This window comes from Bufo gargarizans, chromosome 6, assembly GCF_014858855.1.
Source record: "Bufo gargarizans isolate SCDJY-AF-19 chromosome 6, ASM1485885v1, whole genome shotgun sequence".
Classification (NCBI taxonomy): Eukaryota; Metazoa; Chordata; class Amphibia; order Anura; family Bufonidae; genus Bufo; species Bufo gargarizans.
In genome coordinates this window covers 117,913,662-117,930,484 of record NC_058085.1, presented here as the reverse complement: position 1 = coordinate 117,930,484, position 16,823 = coordinate 117,913,662, and the positions used below count along the sequence as shown (strand labels likewise).

The window sequence follows — 16,823 nt, the reverse complement described above, 5'->3', positions numbered from 1 at the left end:
CGGATCCGTTCAGACTTACAATGTAAGTCAATGGGAACGGATCCGTTTGAAGATGACACCATATGGCTCAATCTTCAAGCGGATCCGTCCCCCATTGACTTTACATTGAAAGTCTGAACGGATCCGCTCAGGCATCTTGCGCACTTAGAAATTTTTCTAAGTTATTAATGCAGACGGATCCGTACTGAACGGAGCCTCCGTCTGCATTAATATGATCGGATCCGTTCAGAACGGATCCGATCAAGCGCAAGTGTGAAAGTAGCCTTAGTGGTGCCTGGTGCACATACTCCAGCAGCCCCTTGCCTTACTATGCCCCTGTCAAACAGTTCTGTAGCTCACATACAGCCTGACCCAGATGATTTGTGGTTACAGGTTCACAATAATATTTCACATTGAATATTTATTATTATATTATTATATTGTTTACAAACTGAAAAGAATGGTGTGGTATTAAACAGGCAGGAAGTGCTCAAACCCACATGCAGTTGTGTAGGACATGTCTGAGCCTGAGCACCGCGCCAAGGTTTCTCAAGTAGTTCGGGACCTAACACTCACCTACCTGTGCCATGTGGGCAATACCAGGAGCCAGTGGGCAAATTACAGGAGCATGAGGCCGACTCATAAACAACTCACCAGTTACCTCCAGCATGTAACCATGCTAGCAATGGGAGGAGGGAGGAGTCTGCGAGTCCTGCTCAAGACTGGCTGATATGTCCCAGGCCTCACAGGTGCACCTAAATGTAGCCTGTAGATGGAAAGCAGGCACATTTAAATTGGAGTTTATACAACTCCAGGCATCTCTTTTCAGTTTGTATATATAGAGATGCCTGGAGGTGTAAACTCCAATTTAAATGTGCCTGCTTTCCATCTACAGGCTACATTTAGGTGCACCTGTGAGGCCTGGGCCATATCAGCCAGTCTTGAGCGGGACTCACAGACCCATCCCTCCTCCCATTGCTAGCATGGTTACATGCTGGAGGTAACTGGTGAGTTGTTTGTGAGTCGGCCTCATGCTCCTGTAATTTGCCCACTGGCTCCTGGTATTGCCCACATGTCACAGGTAGGTGAGTGTTAGGTCCCGAGCTACTTGAGAAACCTTGGCGCGGTGCTCGGGCTCAGACATGTCCTACGCCATAGGACATGTTGGCTAATCTTTCAATTTTAAAATCAGTTTGAGGGTTTAGTAAGACCGCAGAGTGCACCTGGCTTTGCTATTATTTTGTTATATTATTATTACATTGTTGCTTGATTATAATTTTAGTTACTTTCAGCTTCTCTCTGCATAACTTCAAAATTAGGAAATTACTTTCTATATTAATACAGGCTATAGGGTCTATTAATTTACCTTTTTATTGACCACCATTCTCAGAAATATAATAATGACTGGTGGATTGGGCGAGCAGTGAGGGAGGGCTGTGAAGTTGGTTTCATCCCCTCTCCTGTCAAGTTGGAACATATGAGAATGCTACAGGAACAGAAGATACGACAGAGCCGGCTCAGTACCAGGTGAATACTTTGCGTCTGTGGTAGGAAATATAAGTTAGAGTCCAGTATAGTAGGCACTGATTTCATTTCTCCAAATTCTACCTTGCAGTAAATCCATTGGGAATTCGAACAGTCTAGGTGATGTGGGTGGTGGCACCCGTAGACCAACACCGCCAGCAACAGGTGAGAGATGTGTTCTGTTGTCTTCTGTCTAAATTATACCAAAGTATAACCACGCAGTCCCTCTGCTTAGTGCTCTGTAAGCTCGTCATTACAAAGTCTTCCTGAGAGTAATAGGATATAGGGCTTGACTGTGTTATTTTTTTATCCATCATATACTATCAAGATGTTTTATGGAGAATCTGAATTGGTGCCTACAGTTCAAGCTGGACACACGCTAGCAGATCCTGTTATGGTTTAAGTAGGTTCCCATCTGTGCTGTGCAGAAAGCCACTGGATCCCAGTCAGATCCCATTATAGGCAATGGGTATGTGGCGGTATCCAGCTACACCAGATATGTTAACTCCGGTATTTCTCTGCCGGAACAGACTACTGGATTACCTTTAGAGCAGATATGAATGTAGCCTTACCAGGCAAATATACTTTTGCCTCTGTCTCTGTACAAGCATATGTAGCTAATTCTAGGAGATCATTGAATACTTGAAGTAAACAGCTTTGTATACAACCTACCTTAAAGGGGTTACAGATATTGAAGACCTATCTTCTGGATAGGTCATCAATATCATATTGGTGGGAATCCACCACGCCGCTACCCCGCTAATCAGCTATTGGGGGCTGCTATAGCATCAGAGGATAGGTCATCAATATCTGTAGCCTGGAAAACCCCATTAATGATGCTTTAGTTTTCCACAGAGGTAAGCGGCCAATTATCATCCTCCCACTATTGAAATAAAATGCATAGTTGACATCTATCTAATGTCTATGTGATGGCAATTCAAAGATCCTAGATGTATCCTATCAAAATAGCTCTGAAAAGGTAAATTCGGGATGCACCTGACATTCTCTTCTACCTTGACTGCAGTTTATATTCTCATTTTTCTTGTATTTCTTGGACACCCCTCCACCACACCACCTTCCCAAACTGTTTTCCTTCTTAATATATATGTTTCTACATTCCTTTGCCTTTTTAATCTTGTTCCATTTTCTTTCTTTTCCCCTAATGTTTTATTCACACGTCAGTGTTCGGTTAGTGATTTCCATCAGTGATTTTGAGCCAAAGCAAGGTGCGGCTCTAAACAGAGAACAGGTGCAGATCTTTCCCTTATTCCTTATGTCTGTGGAGGCTCCACTCCTGGTTTTGGCTCACAATCACTGACCAAAACACTGGCATGTCAATAAGGGTCCATTCAGACGGCCGTATGTGTTTTGCGGTCCGCAAATTTCAGATCCGCAAAACAATGAACGCACATGTCTAGTCCTATGGTAGAAATGCCTTTTCTTGTTTGCAATTGCAGACAAGAATAGGACATGTTCTATCTTTTTTGCAGGGCAGTGGAATGGAAGTACATTTGTGGACAGCACCATCATGCTGTTGGCATCTTTTGTGGCCCCACTGAAATTAATGGGTCCGCATCCGCTCCGCAAATTTGCGGAACGGGTGCAGACCCATAAATACGGTCGTGTAATGGGCCCTAGGCTTAGGCTTGTTTCACACTTGCGTGTTCCCTGCCCGGAACAGCCTGTCGGATCCGTCCTTGCTGGGTGCAGCCATGCGCTGCCGTCATTCTGTAGGCAGCAGTTTTCGTCCGGCCACTCCTCTGCATATTTTCTGGGTTGCGGCTGGATCTCCACCGACCTGCATTATAGTAAATGGGGCCAGACGGAATGCAGGCAGCGCATGGTTGCGCCCGGTAAGGATGGATCCGTCACCCTGTTCCCTGCCCGGAACAGCCTACTGGATGTGTTTCACGCAAGTGTGAAACAAGCCTTAACACTCTGGCATTATATTCTTTATATTTATTACCCCATATCCCCTCTTCTTTCTCTCCTATACACAACCCCCATCTCTTCATCTTCAGGTCCTTTGGAAACTCACTTAGTTTATGATTTAGATGCGGTTGATTTAGAATATGATGAGCCAGAACCTCATTCAGTCCATCAAACACCCCACACCAGCACGGGGAGCGTAACAACCCCCCCGTCCGCTACCAAACGTGTCCCTTTCTTTAAGAAGGTAACTGGTCATCTACCCATCGTTACCACTAACCTTAGCTATCCGTCAAAGTTTGCGGTTTTGGTCAAACAGCCCTAATACAGGATTGTTCAAATCTGATAACACAAAGCTTGTGTTTGCACCTGTTTATATGCAGGAAGTGTGACGTGTTCTGTGTTCTTATACTTGTAGTTGTCTGTGCTTAAAAGCCTGTTGTGCTCTGTAAAATGTATGTAAACTGACATGAGGTGTAGAGGGCACAGGGGGTTCATCTCAGTGACTATGTCAATTCTTCCTGTTAGGCTTCATGCACACGAACGTATTTTCTTTCAGTGTCTGTTCAGTTTTTTTTGCGAACCGTATACAGAACCATTCATTTCAATGGGTCTGCAAAAAAAATTGAAGTTACTCCATGTGCATTCCGTTTCCGCATGTCCGTATTTCAGTTCAGCAAAAAAATTAAATATGTCCTATTATTGTCCGCATTACTGAGAGGGATAGGACTGTTCTATTAGGGGCCAGCTGTTCCGTTCCGCAAAATACGGAATGCACACGGATGTCATCCGTATTTTTTGAGGATCTGTTTTTTGCGGACTGCAAAATACATACGGTCGTGTGCATGAGGCCTAACTCTGATGTGAATAGGGCTAGCTTTATACCACATTTGTATATGACTTAAAGGGGTTGTCTCACTTCAGCAAATGACATTTACCATGTAAAGAAAGTTAATACAAGGCACTTACTAATGTATTGTGATTGTCCATATTGCCTCCATTACTGGCTTGATTAATTTCCCTATAACATTATATACTGCTCATTTCCAAGGGTTACGACCACCTTGCGATTCAGCGGCGGTGGCCGGGCATGCATACTATAGGAAAAGGTACCAGCCTCTCTGGAGGCTGGGACCATAAGAGTGTGTATAGGCTCGCATGGACAGCAGATCCAGTCTGGTGCAGCGGTGGCCGTAACCCCTGATATGAGCAGTGTATAATATGATGGAAAAATGAATCCAGCCAGCAAAGGAACCATTATGGACAATCACAATACATTAGTAAGTGGCTTGTATTAAATTTCTCTACATGATAAATTGCTGAAGTGAGGCAACCCCTTTAAAACAATAAGAAAGTGCAAAATTCTACTGTACAATACCTATAGAGTTGCAAAGGGCAAACATATACCAAAAAGAGCCACATACTCTTAATTTTCTGGTTCTCTCCGCATCATTTAGTGGATGCAACTATAACCTGCTATCACTCATAATAGTGTATCACACCAGAGACATGCTCTAGTCTGAAAGGAGCCCATCCAAATAACAAATTCCCTATAATGGGTACACAGTGAAGTCTCTTTTCAAAATTCATGGTGTAATTTCCTACTTTTTGCCAAATACTGAGTGTACAGTGATTGTACAGTCTGTTCCAGGCAGTCAATTATTGGCCACGCGTCTGCCATTACAATATGGCCCAATGTACTGTAGATGTGATTGTATTGTACAGGATGGAAGGAAATTAAATTTAGGCAAGAACATGTATCTGTATTTCCTGAAGTTGTCATAGACAAGACAGTATTGGATCAGAGTGGATCATTTGTAGCAGTAAAAAGCACATTTACAAGTTTCCATTGCTGACCCAATTATGAAAGCAACAGTCATTTTGGAGGCAGGGTCCCCTTGACTTTCCTCCCATATCAGATGGGGACTTTTCCTAAATCATAGCTTTAACACTGTTCAAAGTGGATTATAGGTAATACGGAAAAAAAATTAAAACCTAAATCAAATACTTGTTGTATGGTTCCTCCAGTCTGATCACCAGTGGCTTTACTATTCCCTCTCTTCCCTTAGCGAAGATGCTGAGCCTTTGTATTGCCCCCTATGCTCCCTCTATAGCTACAGTGGAAGGTGAAAGATTTAGGACTGTGACATTGACTTACCTTATATTGAAATGCATAGTGCTATGTGAGTGATAAACAACTGGGGTTGTGGGATACACTGTTGTCAGGACAAATGTACGTTATTTGGAAAAACCATCATTTGGGGATGTGGGATTGCAAGATTGATTTGAAAGGTTAAAGGGGTTGTCCATCCTGTTCTCACAATAGGCTATCACTAGCTGAGTGGCAGGGGGGTAGACTGGCTATAGACCGAAATTTCCTGGTGGCCTGAGCCCTCCTCGGGTACGTAATAATTTGATGCTCCCAGAGTTAATTAACAATGGGAGCATCAGGTATTTATTTATTTTATGCACTTATATATCCCTCCTCGGTTCACCTGTATGACCATTATCTGGGTGGTGATTCTTAAATACTGTGGAGGGCACAAGAGACCATACCGTTCTGTTCTGCCGTTCACTCCCATAGAGGCAGTTTTCTGATGATACAGAGACACAGGCATATAAGGCCTGCACCCCCCCCCCCCCCACCAGCTTGTGTTGGCCCTGCCTACTTGAGTTGATCCACCTTCTGTTAATTTGGCTGGGCCACTTTTAGTTTTTTTCCAGGGCCACTTTATGTTTCAATGGTGTTTATTACGTTTTTTTCACACAAATGAGATACACATTACAATGTGCATAAAATAAGAGGCAAAGAGCCCAATCAATTGGACCCTCCAAACAAATAAAATAACGAACAGAAAGACTTACAGAGAATTAAGCATAAATAAAAAGACAAAAAAAAATAAAAATTTAAAAAAAAACATCAAAAGATCAGGGGTAATAGACATACCGCTTCAGGGGGCATGATTTAGCTAACAGGAGGCGACCCGAAAGTCGAGGGGTAGACCTCACATCCATCACTCAGGGTCCAGGGCCACTTTAAGCCCCGCTGCAGAGGGGGTCCAACATACCATACCCGTTGATCAGCTGTAGCATAGTTGTAGGAAGTCGTTGTCAGAACTATACAGCCCCGGAAACTTTGTAGTGAATGGAGCCCGTTAACACAGCGCTGCTCCCACTGAGGTCAATAGGAGTAACTAGCTCCCTCCACTATACAGTTGACAGAGCAATGTAGTTGTGGTGCAGACTTTCAGTGACAGAGCTACACCCGAACAGCTAGTTAGCAGGGTGTGCGGTATGTCAGACCCCAGCGATCAGCTAGTGATGGCCTATCCTGATGAAAGGCCGCCACTAAAGACCCTATTACACCTGAAGATAATCGTGCACATCATTGCTAGCAATGATCTGGCAGTGTAATCCTACTGCCGATTACCCAATGAACGTGCAAACGCTTGTTCATTGGGTAATCGGACTTTGTCGGCGGCCAATCGTGCTGTGTAATCACAGTCTGCTGCTGGCAACAATGATTCAGTAATAGCAGTGGTCTTCTCCGCCAGCGGGCAGACGATTGCCGGGAAGGAACACTTCCTTCCCGACCATTGCCTGCTTCATCTGCAGGTGTAATAGGACCCTTAGTAAAGTATTAACCCCTTTAAGCATCTCTGTTTAGAGCCTTGAAGCTGCATTACTAAGCAGTGATGTATATGAAGCTGCATTACTATAGGTGATGTATATAAGATTAGCAGAAAACAGCGCCACTCTTGTCCATGGGCTGTAGTTGGTTTTGCAACTCATCCCCAATCACCTGAATAGGGCTCTGCAGCAATACTAGACAAAGCCTATGGACAAGAGCAGTGCTGTTTCTTGAAAAAAAGGATTTGTTATATCTCAGACAACCGCATTAAGGGCTCATGAACAGTGATGGCCAGTTCGCCGTGTTTGCCCGCAAACACATGTGGGCTGCCATCTTAAATCACAAGTCCGACGAGGCACAGGTAAGCCCTTTCCTGTGCCTGCGCCGCGAGCCGGTCTGGAACAAATGAGGTCACCGGGAGCAGGCAGTTCCGAGAACAGCCACCGGGGGCTTACCTGTGCATTGCCGGACTTGTGATTTAAGATGGCAGCCCGCATGTGTTCGCGGGCGAGCACGGCAAACTGGCCATCACCGTATGTATTTTGCGGTCCGCAAAAAACGGATCTGCAAAAAATACGGATGACATCCATATGCATTCAGTATTTTGCAGAACGGAACAGCTGGCCCTTCAAAGAACTGTACTATCCTTGTCCGTAATGCGGACAATAAGAGGACATGTTCTATTTTTTTGCGGAACGGAAATACGGACATATGGAAACGGAATGCACACGGAGTAATTTCCTTTTTTTTTGCGGACCCATTGAAATGAATGGTTCCGTATATGGACACGGAAAGAAAATACGTTCGTGTGCATGAGCCCTAAGTATGGAAGGTATATCTGCATCACCCATCATGTATCTGTGCATTCGTTTTCATACGATATCCTGTATAAATGCACATACATGTCATGTAATGAATGAAATAACACGCATGGTTTGTTTTCGTCTCTCCCCTCTACCTTTTCCCTCCTTTCTTATCTTCTTACTATTCACAACCCGTCACTCTTTCAACTCTTAACCTCCAACCCTTCATTTTTTAACGTCTCTTTGCCTTCATCTATTACACCCATCATCCTCCCCACTTCTCACTGCTTTCCTGACTCCTTATAAATAGCCAAACAGAGGCAGAAGTCAGTAAGTAACTGCATATGTCTTGCCGCTATTTGTTCACCTGTCTAGTTTTGATGTGGTGTATGTTCTCTGAATACTGCATGCTGTGAAGTGTCTGTGGACTGTAGATTTGGAGAAGCAGATTTGCATGATACTTGGTGCATGAAGGTAAGAGGCAGCAGAAGTGGTATGACTGGGTCTTTCTCTTACAGACTGAGCACATCCCTCCATATGACGTGGTTCCATCCATGAGGCCAATCATTTTAGTTGGACCCTCACTGAAAGGATATGAGGTACTAAGGAAACCATCTATAGATATCAGTAGAATTCCACCATAAAAAAACATGTCAATGAAAAGTTGAGTAAATATGTGCATTTAGTATAAATTTAATGGTGTTGTCTTTTATTAAAGAGAACCTGTCACCACAACATGCAATGCAATCTGCAGGCAACATGTTATAGAGCAGGAAGAGCTGAGCTGTTATCAGTGATTGACTGCTATGTATACACACTTATATAGAGAATGCTATTAATCACTGATAACACGTTCCGCGTGCTGTTCATGGGGGGTAGTCATACGTTAGAAAGAGCAGAGATGTAAATGTATAAATTCTAGGTTTTACTGAGCCTTTTCCCATAAAATTATTTATCAATCTGCTCAGCTCCTTCTGCTCTATAACAGGGGTCAGTAATCTTTGGCACATCAGCTGTTGTCTGAGAAGAGCAGAGCAAGTATGCATGCTTTAAGTTGTAGTTTCACAACCCCTGGAGTGCCGGAGGTTGACTACCCCAACTTTATAGCATGCTGCCTGCATCTTTAAATGATGGCCTCTCCTCAGTAGAGGACACCACCAGCTGATCAGCCTAACACCCCGCACCCCCACTGATCAGCTATTTGGGTGTAGCTCCATCACCCAAACTACACGAGACTTATCAACTGTGTAGCAGAGGGAGCTTATTATCGCAGCACTGCTCCCAAAGAAGTCAATGGAAGCAGCGCTGCGATGACGAGCTGGGTCCACTACACAGTTAATGGAGCTGTGTAGTCCCGGTGCCGACTTCTGCCAATGGAGCTACACTGTCTGATCTGCTAATGGACAGGCCATCAACGCTGGACAACTCCTTTAATGTTGTGTCCTTCACCCACAGCTGCTTTCAAAACTTGTTCAGGCTTTCTTTCATTCAGACAGCGCTCTGTTGTCTGATAGGTTGCCTGATGCTTCACATTAGTCCAAAGTTGATCACAACGGACAATTTTATCTAAAACGAACATTCGTCGGGTGAAATTTAACAACGAATGATCGTTTTAGCCGACAGATGATAGACTATTATAGTCTGAAAAAGAAGTCGGCAGTGTTTAATGTTTTCATCCGATAGTCTGATGAAAGATCTTTCGTCCATCGCCTGGTTTCTTTGAACATGTATGGGCTAAAGTGTGTATGGTTGTGTCCTTGAAACAATCATTCACCAGATGTTTGTCAAACCGCTGTTCAACCAACTTCTATGTAATGTGTATGGCCACCTTTAGTTTCAAAGCCTGCCAACCCTAGCTGTCGGCCACACAGGTAACCACTATCTCTCCACACTACCCCGTAAACATGCACGCTCACTCAAGCATGCATGTTTATAAATCAGGAGATGGCAAAATGCTGCGGTACAGGTGGGGCATGTGCCCTGGGTACCAAGGAAGTGGTAACAGGCCTTTCTGCCTTGGCAGTGTATTTAGATACACCACTATGGCAGCAAACTGACTATTTTCTCAAGATAAAGTAAAACCTATCGAGGACCTCTTTATTACATTCTCTTTCTCTATCTTCTTCTAGCTCTCCATTTGTCTTTAGCTTTATTTGTACATGCTTTTCATTAATTTATCATATTCACTCAATTGCGTGCATACCCTATTAAATTCATGTCATAAGATGGCCATACACATTAGATGTATGCTGGTCAAATCCACCAATTTTAGCAGAACCAGCCATCCAGAACTATGGGGGCATCCCCACCCTCCCCTGATGGCAGATGTTGGGGGAGATAAGGATCAAGCATGTTGGATATCAACTGCCCAATCCTTGGGCAGTGGTTTTCTTCCCCTCTTCTTACTACGACAAAATGCTTGCTCAGCCGGGCGGTGGGGATCATGAGCAATAGCTGTTGGACAAATGAGCACTCAGCCAACAGCTATCTTATGTGTATGGCCGGGCTTATTCCTTCTTTTTGGAAGTCGCTAGTCTACAGTTACACAATATCTCTTTATATGCCTGCAGGTCACAGATATGATGCAGAAGGCTTTGTTTGATTTCTTGAAGCATCGCTTTGATGGAAGGTATTCATCCTCTTGAATGTTGATTTGTGAATAGTAGTTTATAAGCGGATAAACCTCATAAAGTCAGTAAATCGCATAAAATTGTCATTTCTTAAAGGACATGAATTAAAGAGGACCTGTCACCTCCCCTGACATGTCTTTTTTAGCAACTACTTGCATTCTCCATGTAATACAATTCTGGAGCATCTAGTATGACTCTATGTTGTGCAAGAACTGTATTATTCCTGCTAGAAGTTTACAAATAAATTGCCAGCAGTCTGAAGTAAAGGTACTTCTGGGTGTTACCAGTAGTGGGTATGTCTAACTCTGTCCAATCAGTGCTGCTGGTGTCCGACTGTACAGGAACACACCCCTAACTGGTAACACCCATCTGTACCTTTACTGCAAGTTGCTGACAATTCATTCATAACTTCTAGTAGAAATAACAGAGGAATGGTACAACATACAGTCATAAGAATAGATGCTTCAGAATCATTCTTACATGGGCAATGCAAATAGTTACTAAGACAGACATATCTGGAATTGTGACAGATCCTCTTTAAAACTGTCTCCATTCTAAAACACATTGAAAATTTTGCCTGTAGGTGACTGTAAAGTCTTCTTGTTTTGACACAGTTTTGAAAGGGTTAAGTTCATATGTGAATGAAGCATAATCATTGTAAAATAAAATATGCATCTTTGACCAAATTTTAGGCTCCATTCACACATCCGCAATTCCATTCCGCATTTTGCGGAACGGAATTGCGGACCTATTCATTTCTATGGGGCCGCACGACGTGCAGCCCCGATCCAGAATTGCGGACCTGCCTTTCTGGGTCCGCAATTCCGATCCTGAAAAAAATAGAACATGTCCTATTCTTGTCCGGAATAGCAGACAAGAATAGGCATATTCTATAGTGCTGGCACTGTGCGGTCCGCAAAATGCTGTCCGTGTTTTGCGGATCCGCTCATCTGTGGATTCGCAAAACACACACGGATGTGTGAATGGACCCTTAGGGAGCTCTACTTGGTCCTCAAAGCTTTACTTTAAAAAGTACTGGAGATCCTCTGCTTTCCTTTACCAGGTGGAGGCTGAAGCCTGTGCTGGCCATAACTGCATGGTAACCCAGCAGCACCTGAGCTCAAGAGTCACCAGGGAGATTGGGGTGGAAATATTCCATACAACTACTGATGACCATGGATATTGTTCCTCATGCCTCAAAACACATAGCAATCATCCATAGTAATCAGATTTTTTGCTATGGACCACACTGCCACTTTTTCCAATTGTGTCTATCACAATGGATTGACAGCGTAGTCACCACTATAGGGAATCATTAATAGAAGCAACTGAAGATGCATAAAGGAGTATTTTTAGTATTAATATAAAAATGTATTTGTAATTGAAGTTAGGCTCAGTGCACATTACTTCAAAGCCCTATGTTTAAAGGGGTTGTCTAGCTTCAAAAAATACCATTTACCATGTAGAGAAAGTTAATATAAGGCACTTACTAATGTATTGTGATTGTCCATATTGCCTCAATCCATCAGCAGTGGCCGTGATTGCACAGTATAGGAAAATTATACATGAAATTATTGTGTGCATGCACGGCCACCGCTGCTGGATTGCAGGGTGACCATAACCCCTAGAAACAACAAGTGTATAATTCAATGCAAAAATGAATCAAGCCAGCAAAGGAGGCAATATGGACAATCACAATACATTAGTGAGTGCCTTGAATTCACTTTGTCTACATGATAAATGTATTTTGCTGTATTGAGACAACCCCTTTAATGTAGACGTTCACTAAAGCTCCCAGAATATACATTAAATTTGTTCATAAGGCTCCATTCACCTGAATGCAGCCAAAAAAGCGTCCAATGGGACCCTGTAGGAGATGTATGTCATTGTATGTCTATACAGTAGCATACATTGAAGCCTTCTTCGGAATTAAACATCTTGAAATCTTCAGAAATTGTATCGATGATAAAAGTCTCAGCTGCAGTGCGCACATATATGAACCTGTTAAGTTACAGGATACCTTACAAACTTTCAACTGCAATACCAGACACAGCACATGGACAAGGATGGCGTTGTTTCCGTAAGAAAGTAGTCATGTTTTTCAAATCATATGCAACCAAATGAAATGGGTATTCCCATCTCATAAAGTGATGCCATTTTGCTATGATATTATTATTATTTATTATTAAAGCGCCATTCATTCCATAGCGCTGTACAGATGAAAAGGGGTATAGATACATAATACAGACAACTGCACTAAGCATGAACAAGAAGAGTTACAGAAGGAGAGAGGGCCCTGGCCGTGAGGGCTTACAATCTACAAGGTATGGGAAAAGGACACAATAGAATAGGGTGAAGCTGGTCATGGCGGTATGGAGGCAGCAGGGTCAGTGGTTGTAGGCTTGTCTGAATAGGTGGGCTTTCAGGTTTATTTTGAAGGATTCTACTGTAGGTGAGAGTCTGATATGTTGGGGTAGAGAGTTGCAGAGTGTGGGGGATGCATGGGAGAAATCCTGGAGGCGATTGTGGGAAGAGATGATAAGAGGAGGGGGGAGAAGTAGGTCTAGTGCAGATCGGAGATTGCGTGTGGGGATGTATCAGGAAAGTAGGTCAGAGATGTAGGGAGAGGACAGGTTGTAGACGGCCTTGTATGTATTTGTGAAATTTTGAACTGAATTCGCTGGGCAATGGGGAGCCAGTGAAGGGATTGGCAGAGGGGGGAGGCAGAGGAGTAACAGGTGGATTAGTCGGGCAGCAGAGTTGAGGATAGATTCGAGCCACAGAGGAGAATGTTGCAGTAGTCTAGGTGGGAGATGATGAGGGCATGTAGAAGCATTTTCGCAGACTCTAAGTTCAGGAAACTGCGGATGCAGGAGATGTTTTTGAGTTGGAGGCGGCAGGTGGTGGAAAGGGCTTGGATGTGCGGTCGGAAGGAGAGGGCAGAATCCAAGGTCGCTCCAAGGCAGTGGACTTGGGTGACCGGGGAGAGTGTGCAGCTAGATCGTGATAGATAGGAGGGAATTTAAGGCGGTTGTGGAAAAGTGGGTAGAGTGAGAGAAAGATTGAAACATTGTTTTCATTTATTATTTCTGTAATTACCTATGGCCCCCTTCTGGTGACATTCTACTTAAAAAGTTGGACTTGAAAGATGTTGCATTGAAAAGACCAAGGTCTGAAAGACCTAAGGACTTAGATTCATACCACTCAGTGTTCAATCAAGTGTGAAAGAGAGGGGAGGGGGCTACATTTGGCCTAATCAAGGGAGGACCAAATACAGGGGTGAAATAGTCAATGTAAACAAATACTCCATAAATCCAACAGGGAAAGAGACATTAAGGCCCCTTTCACACGGGCGAGTTTTCCGTGTGGGTGCGATCCGTGCGGCGAACGTATGGCACCCGCACTAAATCCTGACCCATTCATTTCTATGGGGCTGTGCACATGAGCGTTGTTTTTAACGCATCACTTGTGCGTTCAGTTGAAATCGCAGCATGCTCTATATTGTCCGATTTCGACGTGACGCAGGCCCCATAGAAATGAATGGGGTGTGTGAAAATCGGATGGCATCCGCAAGCAAGTACGGATGCCGTGCGATTTGCACGCACGGTTGCTAGGAGACCATCGGGATGGAGACCCGATCATTATTATTTTCCCTTATAACATGGTTATAAGGGAAAATAATAGCATTCTGAATACAGAATGCATAGTAAACCAGCGCTAGAGGGGTTAAAAAATAATAAAAAATAATTTAACTCACCTTAGTCCACTTGATCACGAAGCCCGGCATCTCCTTGTGTCGCCTCTGCGCTGAGCGGCTGAACAGGACCTGGGGTGAGCTGCTCCATTAAATATCGGTTAAGGACCTTCGATGACGTCACTCCGGTCATCACATGGTCTTTTACCATGGTGAATCACCATGGTAAAAGATCATGTGACGTACCATGTGATGACCGGAGCGACGTCATCGAAGGTCCTTAACCTGTATTTAATGGAGCAGCTCACCCCAGGTCCTGTTCAGCCGCTCAGCGCAGAGGAGACGCCAGGCTTCGTGATCAAGTGGACTAAGGTGAGTTAAATTTTTTTTTTTTTTTTTTAACCCCTCTAGTGCTGGTTTACTATGCATTCTGTATTCAGAATGCTATTATTTTCCCTTATAACCATGTTATAAGGGAAAATAATACAATCTTCAGAACATCAATCCCAAGCCCGAACTTCTATGAAGAAGTTCGGATTTGGGTACCAAACATGCGCGATTTTTGCACTGACAATGTTTTGCACTCGCACGGGAAAATCGCGCATTTTCCCGCAACGCACCCGGCTCTTATCCGGGCAAAAAAAATGACGCCCGTGTGAAAGAGGCCTAATAGTTCAATGCAAACATACCAGGGGATGAGAAGTAAAGATGAGGGGTGTGGACAATATCAGACTCTAGAAAATTTGGGTGCATCAGTTAGGTTCAATGCAGAAATACCTGGAGAGAAGAGAATTGGGTGATGGTCAGTAGACAGTGATGACAAAGTGGATTCCATATCCATAATATTACATTCTGGTATAATTCAGTATGTGCGCTTAAAAAGATGCACTTGAAAGATGATATGCCACCACATCAGGATTATAATCTGACTTCTTTGTCCCCAACTGATAATGAAAGGGTCGTAGTGTTGATTCAGCACTGTTGCCCCTTCATTGTCTTTCCCTGTACAGTGGATCCATTCCATAAGGACGCACTTCATGTCCCTGCAAAGTCAGGTGACCAGGACGCTAGTAGGAAAAAAACTGTGGGGCATTGGTAGAACCCCAGAAGTTGGACCACCACTGATCATAAACTGATGGCATATCCTAGCATTATGCCATCACATTATGAGATAGGAATACCCTCTTACAGGGGTTGTCCCACTAAAAATATTCTACAGTTTTCAAACCAGTGCATGCATCGGAATACTTTTCTAATTGCATGTACGTAAAAAATTTAGCATAGCCACTGAGTTATTCAATAAAGTGTATCTGTATAGCGCCATCCACAGTCTTAATTCAGCGTCCTGAGCCATGAAAAATCTGGGAAAGAGCTGCTGAAGAATGGACACGCCCCCTGAGTTGCAGCAGAAAGAACACTCCCCTTGAGCTTCCAGCTTGATACAAATCTAGTAGAGTAATGAATGGAGAGATCTCTGGATCCATGTGAGGTACAGGGCTGGTTCTACCTTTGTTAGAAAGAGATTGTCATATACTATATTATGTCTGATGTTCATGTTTTACATTAGTCATGGGGGAACCCCTTTAAAGAGGTTATGTCATGATTGAGGTGAAAAATGAATATCATATACAGTAGTACATGACAATCTCTTTCTAACAAAATTAGAGCCAGACCTGGACCTTACATGCATCCAGAGATCTCCCCATGTATAGCTCTAATTGTTCTGCTAGATTCTGTTCAGGCTGGAAGCTCATTGGGAGTGTCCTTTCTTAGGGGGCAAGTCCTTTCTCAGGAGGCGTGTCCTTTGTGCTGTAGCCCTTTCCCTGTAATTGTCATAGCTTCTAACAGAAGAAATGGCTGGTGAAAGATGAATTTTTAAACTGTGTAACCACCTCAGTGAGGTGGACAGAGAAATAAAGAAAATACCAACCAGCAAGTGGTGCTATACAGATATAATTTATTGAATAGCTCAGTGACTATACAACATTTTTAATTACATGCAATTACAAAAGTATTCCGATCCAGGTGCTGATTTGAAAAATGTAGAATATTTTTCATGGCACAACCCCTATAAGGATGTCTCTAGCCCACAAAATGCCTCCATTGGGTGCAGGCAGTGAGGCAATATGTGAGCCTTTTTATTGAAACAGATATTTTAAAATGTATAAGAATAAATGTCCTGGCATGTAATTAGACAGAAATACAGAGATTATAAGGGCATGGAAATCCCCAGACTTCATGTAATATCCTTAGTATAGTGTCAGAGCAACAGCGAGGCGTTGCACAAAGTTACCAAGGAACATGAGTGACTCATTCCTTGCAGTGCTCTACAGACCGCATTCCCATCAGCTCAGCATAAATGAGGACTATTTATATGCGAATATCCGTGGAACTGCTCTGGACAGTCCATATGATATCTTAATCCGTGGATTATCCTCCCTGGACTGAGATCTTCTAAATATCAACGTGAAGGTTTGATTTAGAAGAAAAACAATTACAGTAATTGGCCAAAAGCTACATGCACATATACTGTCAGTTTTTCATGGCTGTCAGTTTTTGCATCAGTGTGTGAGTCAATTTTCTCGCCGTGTGTCCGTTTTTAATGTCCGTTTTTCATTACCTCCATGGCACCC

The 16,823-nt window shown here is 43.3% G+C and overlaps 1 protein-coding gene across 3 annotated transcripts in view; it reads left to right on the top strand.

Annotated features, from left to right (window-relative positions):
- CACNB1 (calcium voltage-gated channel auxiliary subunit beta 1) overlaps nt 1–16,823 on the top strand; it is a 106,427-nt gene that overhangs the window by 76,714 nt on the left and 12,890 nt on the right. For all 3 annotated transcript variants that reach the window (XM_044297352.1, XM_044297353.1, XM_044297354.1), the window contains 5 exons: nt 1,370–1,506; nt 1,595–1,668; nt 3,525–3,679; nt 8,385–8,465; nt 10,437–10,495. In XM_044297352.1, the coding sequence (XP_044153287.1) occupies nt 1,370–1,506; nt 1,595–1,668; nt 3,525–3,679; nt 8,385–8,465; nt 10,437–10,495 (506 nt within the window). The remainder of the gene's footprint in view (nt 1–1,369; nt 1,507–1,594; nt 1,669–3,524; nt 3,680–8,384; nt 8,466–10,436; nt 10,496–16,823) is intronic.